The sequence below is a fragment of the Sylvia atricapilla genome, chromosome 1, assembly GCF_009819655.1.
Source record: "Sylvia atricapilla isolate bSylAtr1 chromosome 1, bSylAtr1.pri, whole genome shotgun sequence".
Classification (NCBI taxonomy): Eukaryota; Metazoa; Chordata; class Aves; order Passeriformes; family Sylviidae; genus Sylvia; species Sylvia atricapilla.
In genome coordinates, this window is record NC_089140.1 from 106226351 (window position 1) to 106246195 (window position 19845).

The 19845-nt window shown below is 40.5% G+C and overlaps 2 protein-coding genes across 2 annotated transcripts; both read left to right on the forward strand.

Moving 5' to 3' along the window:
* Positions 1-226: 226 nt before the first annotated feature.
* LOC136368023 (histamine H3 receptor-like) lies at positions 227-9339 on the forward strand. Its single transcript, XM_066329962.1, has 3 exons — positions 227-516; positions 3046-3212; positions 5792-9339. Exons 1-3 carry the CDS (start codon positions 270-272, stop codon positions 6584-6586), a joined length of 1209 nt encoding a protein of 402 aa, XP_066186059.1. The 5' UTR covers positions 227-269; the 3' UTR covers positions 6587-9339.
* A 3180-nt stretch (positions 9340-12519) lies between these two features.
* On the forward strand, positions 12520-18860 carry LOC136369471 (histamine H3 receptor-like). The gene is made up of 3 exons (XM_066332377.1): positions 12520-12926; positions 15511-15677; positions 17744-18860. Exons 1-3 carry the CDS (start codon positions 12680-12682, stop codon positions 18524-18526), a joined length of 1197 nt encoding a protein of 398 aa, XP_066188474.1. The 5' UTR covers positions 12520-12679; the 3' UTR covers positions 18527-18860.
* The last annotated feature ends 985 nt before the right edge of the window (positions 18861-19845 follow it).

Genomic DNA, 19845 nt, shown 5'->3' on the forward strand with positions numbered 1-19845 from the left:
CTGACCTCCACAGATAAGAATCAAGTTGCTTAAAGAAGAACTTGAATTTTAAAATATGAGCATGAAAAGCTGTATATTTCTTAAGCAGAAGACTGCTAGAATTCTGCCTTAAAAGAATCTTAAGAAAACTATATCTGGGACGATTTTTTTTTTGGATGCTTATTGAATTTTTAACCCATCCTCTTTCAACTCCTTAGGAATCTCAACCTTTAGGATAATTTTGCCAGATAGAACTTCCTTCCCAGGCTGAGCTGACCTGGATACCCACCATGCACAACAGCACAGCCGAGACTCCGCACGCGGCTGCGACGTGTAACGAGACCTGGCCCACGCCGCCACCGAGCTCCGAGTTCTCCCTGGGTGTGCTGGTGCTGCTGGCTTTCCTCATGGTGCTGCTGTGTCTGGTGACCATCCTTGGAAACACCCTGGTGATCCTTGCTTTTGTGATGGACAGAAACCTGAGGCATCGGAGTAATTATTTCTTTCTGAATCTTGCTGTTTCTGACTTTGCAGTGGGTAAGTCACCAGGAGTGGAGCTGTGTGCTAATTGTGTTGTAGGACTCTTAGGAGAAGCAGTGGTGTTGATTTTCTGTGCGTTTTCTTCTGAGAGAACTATTTCCCAGCTGTGTCTGAGGGAAGGATGGGGGATGGTGGAAGTTGCATGACTTGTTTTAGCAGCCTATTATTTTTCAGAAAATAAAGGATGCTTTGTTAGGTAAGCAGGTAATGTTTAATGCTTCAGGATAAAATACTACTGTGGGAATTTAATGGACCATCAAGGAATGGGAGTTGTTTGTGAAGAGTTTTAGTTCAAATCTAGATAGTCAAATCAAATACAGCCTATTTTGCCTGACAGATCTTGCATACATGGTCAGTATCTTCTTTCCAGTCTGCTATCACACAATACACATCATCATCTGAAGTTTGTGACTAAATAGTAATGAATACTATTTTTAAACATTTTCCTGTACATGCTCTGTCTAGAGTAATACCTTAGGAATATATGTTTGTATAGCTAAATAAAAATTAAAAATAAAGCAATTTCTAAGAAGTTTGATGCTACATGTATATTTATACATAGGAACACATTTAATTTCGAAAATTGTACTGAGAAAAAGTAGAATTAAAACACGATTGTGCTGCTCGTGTGTGATGCTCAGTTGGAGACTGATGTATTGCAATATTCTGTGAAGTGTTGGATGTCTTCCTAAAAGCCTTGCTTAAATTATGGGGTGTGTAGAAGGATGGCTTAAATAGTTGTGGCTATTTAAATGAAACCTGTATTCTGACTTGTCATATCACAATGGTTTTTTGCACACATTTCAGAATTATACTGAAAGAACAGAAAAAACATTTCTTAAAATTTATTGCCAGTGCCAGAAATTCTGTCAGGTGCACAGCTTCTAATAGTTCTATCCTTGTGACATCCAGATCTCCTTGTATAATATTTTGATATCTCCCTGTATATGCTTGATGTCTTTTTCCAACTTATTTCTACCTTGTGCTGCAGAGCTCTTGCTGCCTGCTCTCCAGTTACAGTACACTGGAAAAAAACAGAACAGCGAGCAGAAAACCAGTGGACAAACTGGTGTTCTCTTGTCTGACTCACAATCTAGCCTCATACTGAACAAAGACCAGCATGTAGCTGAGAAGTATGAGGTAAATAATGTTCTCTGACAAAGAAGGAAGTACAGCTAACTTGGCATTACCTACCGTCCATATTTTTTGTTTTGTGATATTATGTTTACATAAATGTCTGGTTTTTAATTATAGATTTTGTTAAAAGTGTTGCCTTTGCCTTTATTTGACTTTGGAGTCAAACTGATTTGTATTTTTGTAGCTACATAATTTAGATTTGGGGTATGCCTAAATTATCCTTACTTTCTTCTTGATCTAAATTGCTAAAAGCTTGCAGAATCATGCACTTATTCTTTTACCATATCTAATCTACCTGCTTTGGACATTCAGCAACTTTTGCTTTGTCTCTGTGCTTCTGGATCTGTAGCTGGGTTGAATAGCGATCTCTTGATTCTTGGTAGCGGAAGAACAATGGGAACTAAGATTTTTATGGAAAGGGAAACTCTCAAGATACTGTTACAGGAGCACACATTATTATGTAGTAAATCTGAAGTTGAAACCACAGCTTTTTTCCTGATGTGAATGTTAAAATCTATAATGTTTTGCTCAAAAGACCAAGTGCCAATTGCTCTGTAAATGTAGTGATTCCATTTTGTTGCAGTGTTGTTGCTGTTCACTGCATTTCTGCATCCCAGTTGACTGCACTGTTATTTCTTCAGCTTCCCAAGGCTGTGTTTTGATTCTGTGTAGGGTGATCATCTTAAAATCCATTAAAATGAGGTCATATTGGCCCTTCCACATTTGGATTTAACTGCCTAAATTTAGGTAGCGATGGGTGTGGGTGGGTCACTCGTGTGTTCCCACAGTCTGGTGAATTCCCATAGATAATATCCTATCAGCTCGCCCCTGAAAAGTGGTTATTATCAAGATTTATGGTGAGGAGAAAGGTTAGGCTGTTCTTGTCAGCCTTTTGATCATATGGTTTTAAAAATCAGTCCGAAACTCCTATTTCTGTAAGAAGTTAAGTTCTGGAACACTTTCCGGCACGTATGCTTCTAAGAGGGTAGAAACATGGCAATTGGATAGTTTGTTAAAAAAAACAGTGAATTGCATTGAGGGAAAGATGTTTTTCTTTGTATTAATTTCAGCAGATAACACAGAATAGTGTTTACTTCAGCAGGTAGAGCAGTCAACTTCTCCTTCCTTTAGCAGGTGGTGTTCACTGGAGAGGTAACAATGATACATAATAAACACAATACACCTTTCAGAGGGGTTTTATTTATAAGAACTCTACTAGTACCTAGGTTGTAGCAACGATTCTGTGGTTGTAGGATAGATAATACAAAGGCTTCCATGTGGCAATTCCAGCCAGTATTGATCAATCTTTTATCAGATACTGTAGAAATCGCTCTCTGCTGTCATGCAGTGCAGTGCTGGCTGACATGTGTGTTTGGTTTCTTCTCACAGGTACGTTCTGTATGCCGTTGTACATCCCTTATGCCCTGACAGGGACATGGCACTTGGGAAGAAGCCTGTGCAAGCTCTGGCTGGTCATGGACTACCTCGTGTGCACAGCTTCAGTGTTTAACATCGTCCTTATCAGCTATGACCGTTTCCTGTCAGTTACAAAAGCTGTAAGAATAACATTTCTATTTATTGCTTTATATATGTTGGGATTTCTATAAAACTCAGTGTTTCACAATTAACACTTTAAGCTAAACAGTGCTTTGTTATTGGAACTGTTTTCTAATGGGGGAAAAGATGATCCTTCAGTGTTGCATTGGGACTTAGAGATAGGACATTGCCTCGCCTATGATTTCAGTGTTACCCTCATGCCACTTGCACTAGAAATTATTTCATTACACTACACAGGAGATGGGAAGGTCAAGGTAGGAAAGGAACAGCAGGCATGTGGAGAACTTGGGCCTATGGCCATTGGAAGTGGTGGTGGTGGTGCTGAAAACTAGGTTGAGTCAAGGAAGTGCTTAGGCTTAGATAAATTTTATAAGAAGAGGGAATGGAGAGACATGGGAGATGGACTGAGTGAAGACCAGATAAGGATCTGAATTACCACAGGGGGTGATTGACATGTGCTGACAATGAGCAGTTGAGTGAAACTGATCCCCTTGAAGCAAAAAGAAGAATGAATCAAAATATGTGAAGAGTTAAGATGTTTTTTCAGTGTTGTCATGTTGTTCTGTTTCAGAAGATATCCAAGGAATCAATAAATATTATCATTCACCATTTTTAAGCTCTACTTGGTGTTTGGTCGTAGACTCACAGATTGGTTTGGATTGGAAGAGACCTTAAAGATTATCTGGTTCCAACCCCCTGCCATGGGCAGGGACACCTTCCATTATCAGATCAGGTTACTCAGAGCCCCATTCAACCTGACCTTGAGCACTTCCAGGGATGGGGCATCCACAACATCTCTAGTCAACCTCTTCCAGTGCCTCACCACCCTCACAGTAAAGAATTTCTTCCTAGTATCTGATCTAAACCTACTCTCTTTTGTTTTAAAGCCATCGCTCCTTGTCCTATCTTTACTTGTCCTTCAGATCCTGGAAGGCTGCAGCCAGGTCACCCCAAAACCTTTTCTTCTCCAGGCTGATGAGTTTGCTTGCTCTAATGACATGTTTCATATTGGACTGGGAGGTTCTCATTCGGGAAGTGCTGATATGATACCTAATCACTTTCTCTTCTTCCCTAGTGGTGTGGTTTTACAGTTGGTTTTTGCTAGTTTGTTGGGTTTGGTTGTTTGTTTTTTTAAAGCTGGAGAGTAAAGTATAAAGACACTGTATTTAAGACACTAATGAATCTGCACAGCTCAGAATATGAAAAACGTAACTTAAAGAGTCTCTTTAACCTAGCTGAGATCTATGTTCTTGTGCAATTGCTGATGGTCATTATTTACACGATCATATTCTGGTTTTATTCTTTAGGTTATTGGGATGGAGTGAGTCTAGGAATGTGTAACAGGGCTGTTATCCAAAGAAAATACACCATGCTTCCTTACAGACTTGGGATCCACCTCTGTCTCTGCTGCAAACCTAGCCTGTGGTCAGGGTCCAGACTTAACATTAGTGAACCTGTGCCCAGTTTCCTGTTTTCTGCCTCTAAACTGAGCTGCCTGTGGTCTTGCACAGGGTGGCAGATTCATTACTGCAAACTTGGAGCTGTGCACAGAGTTAATATGATGCTTTAAGATGTAATGGAGTCTGATTCTTCAGGTACAGATGTTTAAAACAGAGAGTCCAAACCAACGTGTATAACCCACTACTTCTCTGATACTTGCTTGAAATAGGGACAATGCCCTTTGTGTGGTGTGTGGCTGGGAAGGTGTCATTCATTATTATTATAGTGTCATGCTGGTGCTCTGCTAATGAGGAGCTTGGGAAGCTGATGAGGAAGGCAGCAGTTCTGAGGAAAGCCTGAGATGCCAAATGTTGAACAGTACAGAGGACATGAAATTGTCCGGCTTTTCATTAACATATCTTCTTGTGCTATGAAAGATGGAGCGGACCAAGAGTATGGCTGGGCTATTACAGGGTGGGTTTAGCTCTTGTATTTCCTAACCTTGGATGATTTTATTTTAATTCTCACTATGCTCTCTGGGTAGACATAAAAGCATCAAGACTTTTAGTCGTGGAATGAACTGTTTACAAGGTAAGGCTAATATTAATGTGGAGTGATTCAATAAGGCAGAGGATGTTATAGTATATGTCTGGGATAGATTTTTCTGCTATGGCAAGAGGAAACAGAATGAAAAATTATATTGTCTGGTGTTTGCAGTCTCACATGGCAACCTGTCTAATATAGAAGGCTTCTACTTTTGCTGGGCATGTAGGAACTCCCACAGCTGCTTTCACTCTCTACTGAGCCTGGGCTGATGAATCATAAACCTATTCCTTACCAATTCCTTATTGCTACTTTACTGTGTAGTGGAAACAAGCTATGTCCTTTCACACCTGGAAGCCAAATGATAGTTAAGCTATCATAATTTCTGCTCCTCTCCTATGCCGAGTATTAAAATAAATCACAGAGCTGCAGTGTAAGGAGAACAAGCCTAGCAGAACCTTACATAGGTAAGACATTATAGGTGTCTGGGGAAATACAGAACAAATACTATATTTGGCTTGATTAGAAAAGTTTTTTTGACATAATTTTCTGAAAATGTTGTCTGAATATATGACATGTCCTTTTTCTCTTGCAGGTATCTTACAGAGCCCGGCAGGGAATAATGTCCAGCCCTGCCATCAAGATGGTGGCCATCTGGGTCTTAGCCTTTCTCCTGTACTGCCCAGCCATCCTGTTTTGGGAGCACGTGGCCGGACACAGCGTGGTGGCGGCAGATCAGTGCTACGCCGAGTTCTTTCACAACTGGTACTTCCTGCTGTGTGCATCCACCCTGGAGTTCTTTGTGCCGCTGCTGCTGGTGACCTACTTCAACATGCACATCTTCCACAACATCCAGAGGCGCCAGCGGCGTGGCAGCGTGCAGGACTGTGAGCCTGCGAGGAGCAGCAACCTGTCCTGGAGGTTTTGTGGCTTGCCATGGCCAGGGGCATCATCTCCTCCATCAGAGGCAGAGGACAGTGTTTCATCACTAACGAGATCATGGAGACCAGCAGTGGTGGCTAATGGTCCATCTCGAACAGAAACCAGTTCTATGGCTCTCAAAAGGAACTTTTCTGCTTCTTTCTGTTCAAGGACTGGATCAAAACTGCAACGGGACAAGAAAATAGCTAAGTCTCTTGCCATAATTGTTTGTGTGTTTGCCATTTGCTGGGCCCCATATTCTTTATTGATGATCATCCGTGGGGCCTGCCAAGGAAAGTGCATCCATAACTCCCTGTATGAAGCAACCTTTTGGCTTTTGTGGATCAATTCCTCTTTGAACCCATTTCTTTATCCTCTCTGTCATATGAGGTTTCGAATGGCTTTTCTGAAGATATTATGTCCCAAAAAGTTTGCAGCATTGAGATCTGGTAACACACCTTCTTTTTAGAGAGGTAAAAAAAAGTCTAACAGAAAAGGTCCCTCTGTTATTTATTGATAACTTTTCATGTGTATCATTGGCATAAATAGAGGAAAAAAAAATTGTTTACTAATGACATTGTTTAAGAATGCAGCAGAGTTATGCAGTTGCCCTGATATTGCTTGTTTTCAGGATCTCATTTTGGTTTTGCTGGTATGATGCCAGATTAATTACTGTCTAGTGCATTGAAAAGAATAACAAGCTTTGCTGGATGTCCTCTTGATTTATAAGTGTGAGGTATATTTTTTTCCTTCTCTTTTTTTTTCTTTCCTTTGTTTAATGCATAGAGCTGGCACTGTGAAAGAACTCCTCTATTGCTATCTCCATAGAGAGTCACTGGAGGGTGATACCTGCTCATGTATGTGTTGAAGTAAAATTTATCTCCTATTTATGGGCCTAAAGTTATCAGTGAAGAAGCAATTCTGCTACATTTTTGAAAGATTGTAAAAATACTCACAAAACCAGTATATTTTCATTTTATAAACTATTATGAAGACAAGGGAGTGACCTCTCTTTGTTATAATCTCCACAGTGAGCAATGTGCAAGTGAAGGGACTGCCTAACCTGCTGTATCTGTCTTTTACAAATTTTTATGTAGCTCATACCTGGCATTGCAGTACAAAGTACAGGTAAGTTAGTAATTCTGAATGATTTTCAGGGAATGAAATTTTCCATGCTATGAGAATTTTGAGTTTGGTTGTCAAAATTTTCGGACATAAATGGTTATTCTTTTCACTTGTACTGTTTTTTTCCCTGACAATGGCTGCCTCTTCAGTCACGCTTATATGATATTTAGTGCCAGATCTGTGCACTATGTGATTGCCTAAAAGGTAGCCCAGGCTTGGGCACATGATCACATTCCTGTTGAATCAGCAGAGCAAACAATGCTAAGTTCATAATGGATTTACGATTCTGGCTGGCTGTGCAAGAATAGACAATAGCCGCTGCAATGTAAAGCTTTGCAAGTGCAAAGGTATTCCATCAAAATGTCTGCAACAAATTTGATCGGACAGTGTAATTTTTATATTAGATCACTTTTTTGTGTCCTGTTACTGTGACATTATATGGGATTTCTCTGCCACAGAACAAATATCAAACTGTATTTTTTCAGTTATGGAGCAAGGGCCATATTCACTGGTTGAGAATGAGATTTACAGAGGTCTGGAATCTGATACAGAGATGTCTTAAGCAGCTCTTAACAAACAAAGCAGTTGAATGTCCAGTACTGAAAGAAGTGAGGAGATATGTTGAAGAAAGTGTTTGGCCCCATTTCATGTGCCAAACTTTCTTACCATGTGTTGAGTGTTGCAACTCACCCAGAAGGCTTTCATGGATGGGTAAGTGAGAGTCACGAGCTACATTTTTTTCTCTCCTTTTATGTAATTTTATTCCTCCTCTTTGTTTAGAAATATGAAAATGTATGAAATACAGAAAGAGAAATCTGATAAACAGAACAATGATGAGCAGTAGTCAATTTAAATGCTTTTTAATCTGATTAGATATTGGCTGTAGAGGTGTTGCCATAACAGAGCACTCCTTGGCAAACACAATTCAAATGCATGGAAGCAGCCTAATTATGGCATAAAAGTTGATGTCTTTGAAGAGCTAGAATGTCTTTCTGTTCAGAGGACTGGAACTGAGGACTTCTCTTGCCAGTTTTCACACTGCTGGAAGATTATCTTTCACCATTCATTCTCACTATGCTTCCTTGCCTCACATGGATTGTGTTATGGATTGAGAGCCTAATTGCTAAGAGAGATGCAGCTTCAGGAGGAGGCCATTGATTCAGCACAGCTGTTTTTACTGTCATGAGCTGTGGTGCTGGCATAGATTTTGTGGGGTTTGTTTTTCTGTGATGCTTAAAAAATATAAACACACACACAGAGTTAAAGCATTTATAGAATAGCTGGTGTGCTAAACATCTGTTAAATAGAGAAACTGAAGATAGACCCAAGAAGGAAATGTATTTGAGTTGTCTTTTCTATCCCTATACTTTTAGTATAAAAATTCAGTTTGCATTTTGTGCTTAGAGAATGTGTTGTTTGTTTTGGAAAAATAACCTACAAAATTATTGACTAGATAAACTGAGTCTGCATTTTGCAGTGCTGGAAAACTAGTTAGTTAGGGAATTTGCCAGGCAGCAGAATCTGCAGCGAACTTGAAAGAAACTACTTCTTAGCATGGTGAAGCTACTAGAGATCAGTGTTTTTTAGAGTCTGTTTTACACACACAGTGTTCAGACTGTTTTCTCACACCTATCCTGTGTGTTGGATGAACTTGTACTTTTCTAATTGTTGAAAACTTTGCTTAGTGTTCCCAGGGTAAGCCAAGCACTGAGTTGCTGTGCCCACAGTTTTAAAGCTGTCTTGGTCAGGGTGGCATCATTAAGATTCTGCCTTGTAAATAATGAAGCAGACATTTTTCAGGGTTGTGGTAAGATACTTATTCAGCATATGTTCTTATGCCTCGACTCAAATTGATGTTTCTTGCCCAAGGGTTTTCTAACCCAGGTCTCGCTAACCAGTTACTCATCCATTTCTCTATTTCATGTCCTTGAATTTTCTTCTGTCTTTGCAGATGTTGAGTAAGCCTTCTAAACACATGATGACAGTAGTTGTATGACTTTGTGGGTTTCAACTCAAACCACACCATTTTTTTTTTCTAATCTGACCGCCTCAGATGTAAAAAAACCCCAACAAATAAATAATACATGTTGGAAGAAATTGTGTTATCTTTTTTTTGTTTATTTCTGGAACAAATATTGAACCCTAGTGATTCTCCTAATGTCCATGCCCTTTATTTTCCTCAGGAAATACCCCACAGATTTCCCTCTTGACTACCACACAGGGCTATGATTACAACTTCAACATTTGATTTATTCCCTAACTTTAAAAGCAAATGACTACATTCCCCTTGTCCACGAATCCAGTAATTTTATCAAAGATGACAACCAAGTTGCTCAGGCATGATTTACTCTTGGTAAGTCCATGCTGACTGTTCCCAATCACCTTCTCCTCCCCCAGGTCCTCAGAAATATCTTCCAAGAGGACTCACCCCATTGTTGTCCCAAGGACTTTAGACAATCTGGCCTTTTGTCCTTGTGGCAGCACAAGAGGATCATTGCAATATTTGCCTTTCTTCAGTTATTGCCTTTATCTCCATGCCTTTATCTCCACAACCATTCAAAGAGGATAGGAAGTGGCCTTGCAAAGGTGGTAGCTGGTTCTCTTGGTAGCCCAGTGGGTTCCATCGACTTTTATGAGTAAGTAATCCTCAAGTAATCCTGCTTTATTCTCACCTGCATATGACAGTTCTCATCCTTGAAATCATGCACTAAGCATGGAAGAAAGGGAGAGCTACTTATTGAAGAATGGAACTAAGGAAGCACTGGGTATTTGCAGCTACTGTCACTGGATCACTGGTCCCATCCAGCAAAGTACCTATATTTTTATTGTTCATCATTTTGCTGTTAATGGGGTGGCTGAAGTTCTTCATGTTGTCCTTGATGTCCTTTACAAACACCAACTCTAGGTGAGCTTTTGTTTTCCTTACATCATTCTTACGTGGCCAGGCAACATTTCTAAATATCTCCTTAGTGTTCTGTCCCTCCTTCAAACTCCTTCATGCTGCCTTTTTGCATTGTAGTCCCCAGGGTTAGCCACTGTCATGATACATCTGCTTGTTTCTTTGAGTAATGGGATGAACTATTCTTTTGCATGGAGGTTGCTGTCCTTAGAGACCTGCAGCTTCCTTGAGCTCCTTGTCTTTTGGATCTGCCTCCCATGGGAGGCTTTCCTAAAGCCACTACCACTACCCCGTTCCTAAATGGAAATCTGCTCACCTGAAGCCCATGGTCTGCCCTGCTACTCTCCTTCCTCATCCCTGTAAGAGCCTGAATGAGAGATATGGGACTCCAGATGGCTCTTTAAAGGTGTTGTTTATTTCATAGATTGAATTCACTGCAGTCATGAGTTGTGGGTAACTGAGCCAAGCCTATAGCTGTCAGCATCAGCTTGTAGGCAAAAGCTGGAGCCGCTTTAGCTCTGGTTACAGTGCATTACATAGTTTTCTTTACTGAGCATCTTAATACATAAAAACCAATCAGCATCATACAATATATATATATATATATATATATATATTTACCTATAGCCTATCACAACTACTATTATTACCATATTATGGTTAGTACTATCCAATCAATTCGAGTTAGTATGTTACATTTTAAGCTTAAAGTTGTTTTCCTGTTTTCTTGCAGTGGAAAATTCTTAGACCTTTTTTCTACTTGGTAAAAACATGTTTTTGTTTGTCTAGGTAGTTCTCTTTACTTGGTAAAAACACGTTTCTCTTTGTAGGTGACTTATCCTTTACTCTTAACCATAAAAGTTTTCTTCCAACTCATCTTAACCTTTGTTCAGTAACAATTAACTCAGCAATCCCTAGCTTAAACATTTTTTATTTTTCTGTATCAAAACTTGCTTTCATTTCTAATGAACCTTCTACTAAGCATTCATATCTCCAAGACTTTTCAGTTAAATTTTCATCTTCTCCAACATAACCTCTATAGGGTCTTGAGTTCCACTACCTCATCATCACTACATCCGAGTCTGCACTGATAATATCCCTACACAGCCCCTCTTTACCACTGAGCAGGTGACTCAGCTGTGCATCACCCCCACCAGCCCACACAGGAATTGTATCTGAAAGTTCCCCCAGACAGCCTCCAGGAACCTTGTTCACTGATAGGACCTGATGTGTTGCACTTCCAGCAGATGCCATGAACCTGAAAGTCCTACATAAGAAGCAGCTCCTGTGGTCCAGAAGCTTCCTTGAATTGCTTAGAAAAGACTTCTTCACCTCCCTCACCCTGAGATCTGCAGCATGCTCTCACCTCAATGTCACCCACATCAAATATGCCTTGATGACTGTACAGGTCTAGTACCTCCTCTATGCTTCCCAGGCTGCAGCTGTGCACACACATCTAAGGCAGCTGTGTCTCATTGCCACATTTTGCCATTCCTGAGGTCTCTTCTGTTTCTGTCGCCCTACACCTTTTGCTATAATGACTCTTTGCAACATAATTCCCTTTGTTCCTCAAAATGGTAGCAGAGCACTGTATCTTTCCTCCCCACATCTTGCCCACCCTCTCTTTCCTTGTTTCTTGCCCTCCATCTTCCCAAACACCTGGCATTACGGCTGCAATTTGAAATGCTGGTCACTCAGTGTGCCATGGTGCTACAGTCAGTGAGTGTCAGCCACAGCCATGGCCTACCAAATTCTGAGCACTCCTACCAAAATAAATGGAGCTGCGATGAGGAAGGGATATATTTTCTCACACCTGAAAGGGCTTAAAGGCTTGGTACTTAATGGATTAAAAGCTTATCTAGGATTACTTGGGATGTGCAGGATTCGATTTGCCATACTATAAAGACCTCCAAAGTCCAAGTATTTGGTTTGTTCTGCCCAGAGCTTCTGGTTAGAGTGAGCTGAAGAGGTATTGGGGATGCTTCTGCTGCATGTAGATATATTACAAATGCTCTGTAACCAGCAACACTAAGAAATATCTCTGTGTTATTAACTGTAAAATTTAAAAAGTGGTATAGCAGCAAGTGCAAAAGTGTCTACATTTTATTGTAAGGAAAATATAACTGTAAAAATTTTAATCCTGTTTACCACTGTGGAGGTGAAAATGAGGTACAATTTTAGCTTCAGCACAATTTGATGTGTAAAACCACTTACACATTACTAATTTGCAACTGCTTGACTGTGAAAAGAGTTATCTTTAGACAAGTTTTTTTGAGATTAGTAGATAAGGATCTGTGCCCAGTAAAGACACTGCTTATGAGATGTTTTCTGAGGCTGATAGGTGCATTCAGATCAAGAAATGTCAGAGTGTTCAGGTCTTGAACTCTTGTGCTCCATTTTTTTGATATTGTGAATATTTTCCGAAAATTTTTATGTTTCAGTATTCAGCCCAGCCTGTTAATAGACTTGTCTCAACCTTTTGGATAACTTTGCCAGATAGAACTTCCTTCCCAGGCTGAGCTGACCTGGATACCCACCATGCACAACAGCACAGCCGAGACTCCGCACGCGGCTGCGACGTGTAACGAGACCTGGCCCACGCCGCCACCGAGCTCCGAGTTCTCCCTGGGTGTGCTGGTGCTGCTGGCTTTCCTCATGGTGCTGCTGTGTCTGGTGACCATCCTTGGAAACACCCTGGTGATCCTTGCTTTTGTGATGGACAGAAACCTGAGGCATCGGAGTAATTATTTCTTTCTGAATCTTGCTGTTTCTGACTTTGCAGTGGGTAAGTCACCAGGAGTGGAGCTGTGTGCTAATTGTGTTGTAGGACTCTTAGGAGAAGCAGTGGTGTTGGTTTTCTGTGCGTTTTCTTCTGAGAGAACTATTTCCCAGCTGTGTCTGAGGGAAGGATGGGGGATGGTGGAAGTTGCATGAATAGTTAATAGCCCAGTTTGTCTCAAAATACATTATAATGAGAAATGCATCTTTTTCATATAATGCTTTCAGGATAATACTTTTCATACATGCTTAAAGAAAAAGGAATAACTATTGAATGTGAATACTTTACGAAGAGTTTGTTTTACACTTGCCTCTCCTATAAGAGTGTTTGTCACACACTTCAGAACATGCTTATATTTGACAGCTATGTATGATACATCCAGGTAAATGAATTACTTCTCTACATAGTAATAATGGTTTATGAATTTATTACACTACAGCGAGACACTTTATCACCAGAACTTTTTACTGGCTTCAGCTTAACACAGGCTATTGATCTGATGGGTGGTTTGATACCAGTAACACCCTGTTGGCATCTCTCATCTGTATTTCTTATTGGTCTCCTCTTCCCATAGCATCACTGCAGAACACCACAAGAGTTTTTTGCTGGAGCTGCTATGGATTCAGTTCTGGCTGATGATGCCGAGTGAGCTGGTGGTAGAGTGAATGCCTTTTGCAGCACTACTCCGTGGCTGAAGTCAGGGTAACAGCCCATGCAACCGAGAAACCCTGAGAAAACCATAGTCCCATGGTAGATGGGCCAGAAAATGTCTTGACTGAAGGTTGGCAAGGTGGTACTTCTGCATACAAAGGCTTTCTCTTCAGGATGGTCACAGAGACCAGTATTCACTGAACCATGAGAGAGGAAATCATGGCCACAGACCTACTGCACTTCTGACAATATCAGTGCTGTTCTTTGTCAGTACTGCATAGTGAAGTGTATTACTTCAGCCTTTGAGGTTTTCCCTCATTTATGCCGTTAATAACATGTGTTGCCTTATTCTGGGACTTGCCCCATGGGGCAGAAACCAAACAATGTATATGATGAAGCCTTTGCTTTCCTGCTAAGGCAGACAATTTTCTGGAGCTGCTATTTCATTGCTCAGGTCTTCTGAAAAAGTCTGTTTCTCCTCCTGTCTCATAGTTTAGTCAAGGGAATTAAATATCTACCTTCTGCATCTGTTCTTTGTGGCTTTGTGTCTCATGCATTCTTAAATCAGCTAAGAGGAAATGATTGCCATCAGTGTTAGATTGGCCTATATAGACTGTAAATCTAAGATTTTGTCTCTGATATTGGTCAGGAAATACTTTATTTTCTGAATTTGCTGTGAGGTTGTTTTATTTTAATTTATTAAAAGTCTGGAAACTTTCCAGGGACGTGACTCATGTCTTTTGCATCCACTAATTAGTAAAAGTAAGAATAGCTTCACTGTCAATGCTTAAAACCTGGGGTTTGTCTCTATATTTATATGTACAGCTAGAAGCAGTCATTACTTCTTGACATGGTACCAAACATTGGTCTCATTGAAGTTCATGAGAACAGTAGCTGTTATCAGCAACCATGAAAAGTGAGTATTTAGTACCAAAGTGATGCTGCTTTTATTTAAGGTATATATTAAAAGAAGCCATCAGTATTGAAAGCGCTGTGAGCATTTCCCTGTTGATAATAGTCTGTCAGCTCATTGCCCAGAGTTTTATCATCAGTGGATCACATCACCCTGGATATGTTTAGTAACTTCTAAGACCATGATGGACATGTCAGGAAAGGAATAATCTGAAGAGTTTAAAATGGATCTTGAAGCAACATATAATTTTCCATTTGTCTCTGGTAGATCAGCATTTTCAGGAATGTAGAATCAGCTACTGCATCACACTTTTGAAAAAATGTTAGTGTTAAAATGAAAAAGTTGCTGGCTTAAAAATAAGACACAAACATGATTTCTCAGTGAAGTACTTCAGTGGAAGGTCTTTTGGATAACACACAAGTTTAACAAACCAAAGTAGTTCTGGAGTTATTCTCAGGTAGAGAAGAAACATGAAATTAAAACACTCCTTAAAAGTGAGAGTTTTATTCTTCTGCTGTGTCGCTCTGTCTCTGGTAGAACACCACCAGACTGCCCCAATATATTGTCTTCAGCTTACAAATACTAACCAATCTTACAGGAATAATTGCCATTGGCAACATCTGCAGATGTGTTTGAGGGAAAATTCTAGTACAAATGAAAGAACAAAGGAAATACAATGATGAGGTTACCTATCAGAATGCAACCACAGTGTATACATGTTGCAGCACTAATTTTATAACTTTAGAGAGTATTAGTTGGTTAGACTTGGATTTTCTTCTTCAGTAAATCCTTTGCTGAATTTCTTTCAGCTTATTCTCAACTATCAGCCTACTTTAATCACACAAAGATCTAAGACATAGAAAGTCACCACCAAATTTCAGGAGAATTTATTTATGTAAATCACATATTCACCTTAATAGATTTGCTGGTTTTTTTACCCAAATACCAAAACAGTGCATCTCTCTGCTTCCAGGAGTTCGCAATCCCTTTGAAATTCATGGTGTTTTTGTGGTTTTCTTTCTACAGGTGTCTTCTGCATGCCCCTCTACATCCCTTACAGTCTGACAGGGAAATGGCACTTGGGAAGAGGCATCTGCAAGCTCTGGCTGGTTATGGATTATCTCCTCTGCACAGCTTCAGTATTTAACATTGTTCTTATCAGCTATGACCGTTTCCTGTCTGTTACTAAAGCTGTAAGTACCCTGTTTAGAGCTTCTGATTTTTTTCCTTGGATGGTTATTTTCACTAACCTTTGCTGTGTTGATAAGTCCAAATGTAAAGATAATACTCCTCAAAAATATACAGGCATGTGGAGGTTATTAGACAATTTGCAGCCAGATGGGGCGAATATTCTACATTGAGCATGTTTCAGCACAGAGCTAGTCAACCAGGACTTTTCTCACAATTTCTGCTGCAAGCTGCTGTTGTGTTACTGCCTGAGGAAAAGCAGTCTAGGGGGTAAAAAAGAGTAAGGCAGCAGACTGGTAAAAAAGAAGCAGGGAAAGAGAAAATTCAGAGTAAACTGGATTTGGGGTTGGACCTAAAATCAGGCATGAAAGGAAAAGACAGTGGAGCTAGGGCACTGAAATAAAGGACACTGGGGAGGATGTCTAGACCTGAGATGTGGTCAAAAAAGATTCTGGATAAGACTGGGAGCAAGAGCAAACAGGCAGAAAGTGGGACAAAGGGCAGACTGCAATCATTGCCTGTAGATATGCAGCAGTAAACTCCTCCTTGTGTCTGGAGCAGAACCCCAAACTTCAGACGTGTCCTGTGTGCAGAGAATCCTACACACCTGCTGTGAGCCTTATGTCTTGGGCCGTGCTAGGGGTGGAGGCCAGCATTTCTCACCAGTCACACTGCTAGCTCAAGTGGCAGGAAATGTCACAGAGGTTCCAGCTCTTTTGTGCATATGAGACTGTCAACATAACTTCATGCAATAGGATTTCAGTCTTATTTGTGGTAATTAATTTAACTTCGTATTACTGCCTGTTTATTCTTTTTATTCTTTTTTATTTTTTTATTCTTCCTTCATCCTCATAAATTGCCTAGTAAATGATTTTTGTATAGGTTAAATCTATGTGCCTTTTCTGTTGAAAGACGCAGACCATTATTTGTTTGTAAAATGCTGTAAAAAGCCATGCAGTTTCGAGTGAGAGTCATGCTCCCAACAACTATAAAGTGCTAATTCCTCTGGCACTTCAGACCATAGGTGTCTCAGACAAGGCATACCAAATGACTAGGCACTGATGGATTGTTGTGGTCTGGTCTGGTGGTAAAGGTGCTATGATCTTCCTCACGAGAAGCATCCTTAAAAAGACACCTAGATGGGAGGCACAGGCACTGTCAGGTGCAGAGTAATTAGCTCTTTGTGCACCCTTAGGTGCAGACTGATCACCTATTTGATGCATGCACTCTCAAGTACAGAGTGATTTGCTCTTCGGGAGGCTGCCTGAGCAGCAGAGGCACATTTGTGACCCCTCGTGATGCAGTGAGTAAAGCAGCGAGTCAGGGTCTTTCCAGTCTCCAGGAGAGCTTCTTCATTCCATGAGGTCCGGAGGAGAAATGACCCAAATGGTCTTGGGGGAGAAGGATTATATATGGTAGCCAGGGGTGGGGTTTCACAACTTGACCAATGGAGAAAGGAATTGAGAAAGGGACCAATCAGGGGAAGCATCTAAAAAGAACCAATCAGTAGGGGTAAAAACCAGGAACAAAGGAAATAACCAATGGGGTATGAAACATTAACATAGAACTGCAAAGGCTCATGGGTTGAGGTATTTTTTCTCACCTTGAGCCACAACAAAAACTCTCAAAAGGACTTCCCAAAGGAGTGTCCCTGCGAACTGAGGCAGCCTAGGGGCTGCACATGGGCTGAAGCACTTTTGCTCACCCTGAGCTATAAGAAAGTCTCCCAAGGGGACCTACTAAAGGGGAGTCACTACAAACTGAGGAAGCCCAGGGCTGCCCAGTTTGTGAAAGAGCGAATTATTCTGTGTGGATGGTCCAAGTACCGCAACAGTGGATGATTATTTCAACCGCTTGGAACTGGATCCTGGTACAGTGACATTAACTTGCAGACAGAAAACATCATGCTTTATGAGCATCATTGAAATAAATGTGCTTGGGTGAACTTCAGCTGATCAACACAGCCACATCTCTGAATTACTGAGCATCTCTTGAATTCATCTCCTGTTGCTTCTCTTAGTTCTAAAATGAGTCTCTACAAGTCTGAGCTTCTTGTTTTTTTCCCTCACAGGTATCTTACAGAGCCCAGCAGGGAATAACATCTAACCCTGCCATCAAGATGGTGGCCATCTGGGTCTTAGCCTTTCTCCTGTACTGCCCAGCCATCCTGTTTTGGGAGCACGTGGCCGGACACAGCGTGGTGGCGGCAGATCAGTGCTACGCCGAGTTCTTTGACAACTGGTACTTCCTGCTGTGTGCATCCACCCTGGAGTTCTTTGTGCCGCTGCTGCTGGTGACCTATTTCAACATACACATCTTCCACAACATCCAGAGGCGCCAGCGGCGTGGCAGCGTGCAGGACTGTGAGCCTGCAAGGAGCAGCAGCCTGTCCTGGAGGTTTTGTGGCTTGCCATGGCCAGGGGCATCATCTCCTCCATCAGAGGCAGAGGACAGTGTTTCTTCTTCCATGAGACCAAAGAAAGAGTCTTTGGCAACTGACTGCTCATCTCCCTCCAGAGACAATTCTGTAACCCCAGAAAATGACTGTTCTCTTTCCTTCTGTGCAAAGACCAGAAAACTCCAACAGGACAAGAAAATAGCAAAGTCTCTTGCCATAATTGTCTGTGTGTTTGCCATTTGCTGGGCCCCATATTCCTTATTAATGATTATTCGTGGGGCCTGCCAGGGAACCTGTGTCCATGGCTTCCTGTATGAAGCAACCTTTTGGCTTTTGTGGATCAATTCCTCTTTGAACCCATTTCTTTACCCTCTCTGTCATGTTAAATTTCGAATGGCCTTTCTGAAAATACTGTGTCACAAAAAGTTTGCAACATTGAGATCAGGTTCTTTTTAGAAGGAAAAAGAAAAACAAGGTCCAAGAGGACCTGGATGAGGGATGTAAGTAGCCACTGTTTGAAATTAAATTCCGTCTTCTCCAGGAGATTAATCTAGCTGGAAAATCCAAATAAGCCTTCTGTGAAATGTCGTCCTGCAGACAAATGTGCATGACCAAGGTTTATGTACTTTGCCCAACTATTTTAATTGGCCAGTCAAAGGCTATTGCCTAGTAGTCTATATACATTATCTTTATTCTTATTGCTGAAAGTGTCATCTTTCAATTGCAGTGCTGCTTGTATTTATGTTCACAGGTGATATTCGATAAAAGTACAATAAAATTGTGTATTATCTATAGCATCAATAGTTTCTAAAACTGTTCTATTTCTTTTGAACAATTTGCATTCAGAACCAAATTTTTGCATATATGAAACATCCAATGAAGTTGTGATTTTTTTTTGTCAGGTAGATAGCAGGATTGCTTCCTTTCACTAAAGGTTTTTGGCCATCAGAAGCAAATAGGAACTACTTTCAAAAACTTGGATGTATGTGTTCTCTACAGAAGGCCATCACTCACTATCTTTGCTCAGACAGTAGAGAATTCAGCTGTGTAAAGCATTTATGTGGATATCCAACTATTCTGCAAGAAACCAGCCTTCTTCAGATGTAGTTTTGAGAGATCATAGGAAGAGAAGTATTTGTTCTTACTCCTTGGGGGGAAAATTCAATTCTGTTTCTGTTACAAGCCCTCAGCCAGAAGTTGTGATAAATGAGTATATTTCTTACACAGTGTGTAAAGCTGTGTTTGTTTTTCTGTATGAGCCAGGAACATGGCTGGCCTTGATGGCTGCCTGTAGTGTGTCTGGTGAGAGCTGAGACAGCTTGGAGGAGATCTTCTTTTAATATACACTTTCCATACTGTTAAGGGCTGTTTACTTCCATGGCTCTGGAATTATCAAGTGCTAACTTTCTTACTAAATAAACAGGTGTAACTTTTTGAAATGTAAATAATTTCTTTTCATCACAGGGTCAGTAATTATAAGGCTAGGAAATAAATGGAAGAATGAAAATTAAAGAAATCTGAGAGGTATTTGGTGTCCATTTTATCTTCTGGCTTTATTCGGTGTGTATTCATATAGTATATTAGTATATTTTACTTAACAGTCTTCTGAGTGTTCTTCTAGGCTGAGTTACCGTTTAATCACAGTTACGTGTTTTGCCATGTTATATGATAATTTATACTCTTCTACTTATACAAATTACACATGTATTCAGCAATGTAAGAAGTATTGTGTCTCAAATATATGAGATGAGAACTCTAATATTCAATACAAACTA

What these genes read in the sequence shown, in the direction of transcription:
- LOC136368023 (XM_066329962.1), top strand. Translation starts at nt 270, where the DNA reads ATGCACAACAGCACAGCCGAGACTCCGCACGCGGCTGCGACGTGTAAC. An exon ending in TGTTTCTGACTTTGCAGTGG is followed by an intron (nt 517 to 3,045) that starts GTAAGTCACCAG and finishes TTCTTCTCACAG; the next exon opens with GTACGTTCTGTATGCCGTTG. An exon ending in TCCTGTCAGTTACAAAAGCT is followed by an intron (nt 3,213 to 5,791) that starts GTAAGAATAACA and finishes TTTCTCTTGCAG; the next exon opens with GTATCTTACAGAGCCCGGCA.
- LOC136369471 (XM_066332377.1), top strand. Translation starts at nt 12,680, where the DNA reads ATGCACAACAGCACAGCCGAGACTCCGCACGCGGCTGCGACGTGTAAC. An exon ending in TGTTTCTGACTTTGCAGTGG is followed by an intron (nt 12,927 to 15,510) that starts GTAAGTCACCAG and finishes TTCTTTCTACAG; the next exon opens with GTGTCTTCTGCATGCCCCTC. An exon ending in TCCTGTCTGTTACTAAAGCT is followed by an intron (nt 15,678 to 17,743) that starts GTAAGTACCCTG and finishes TTTCCCTCACAG; the next exon opens with GTATCTTACAGAGCCCAGCA.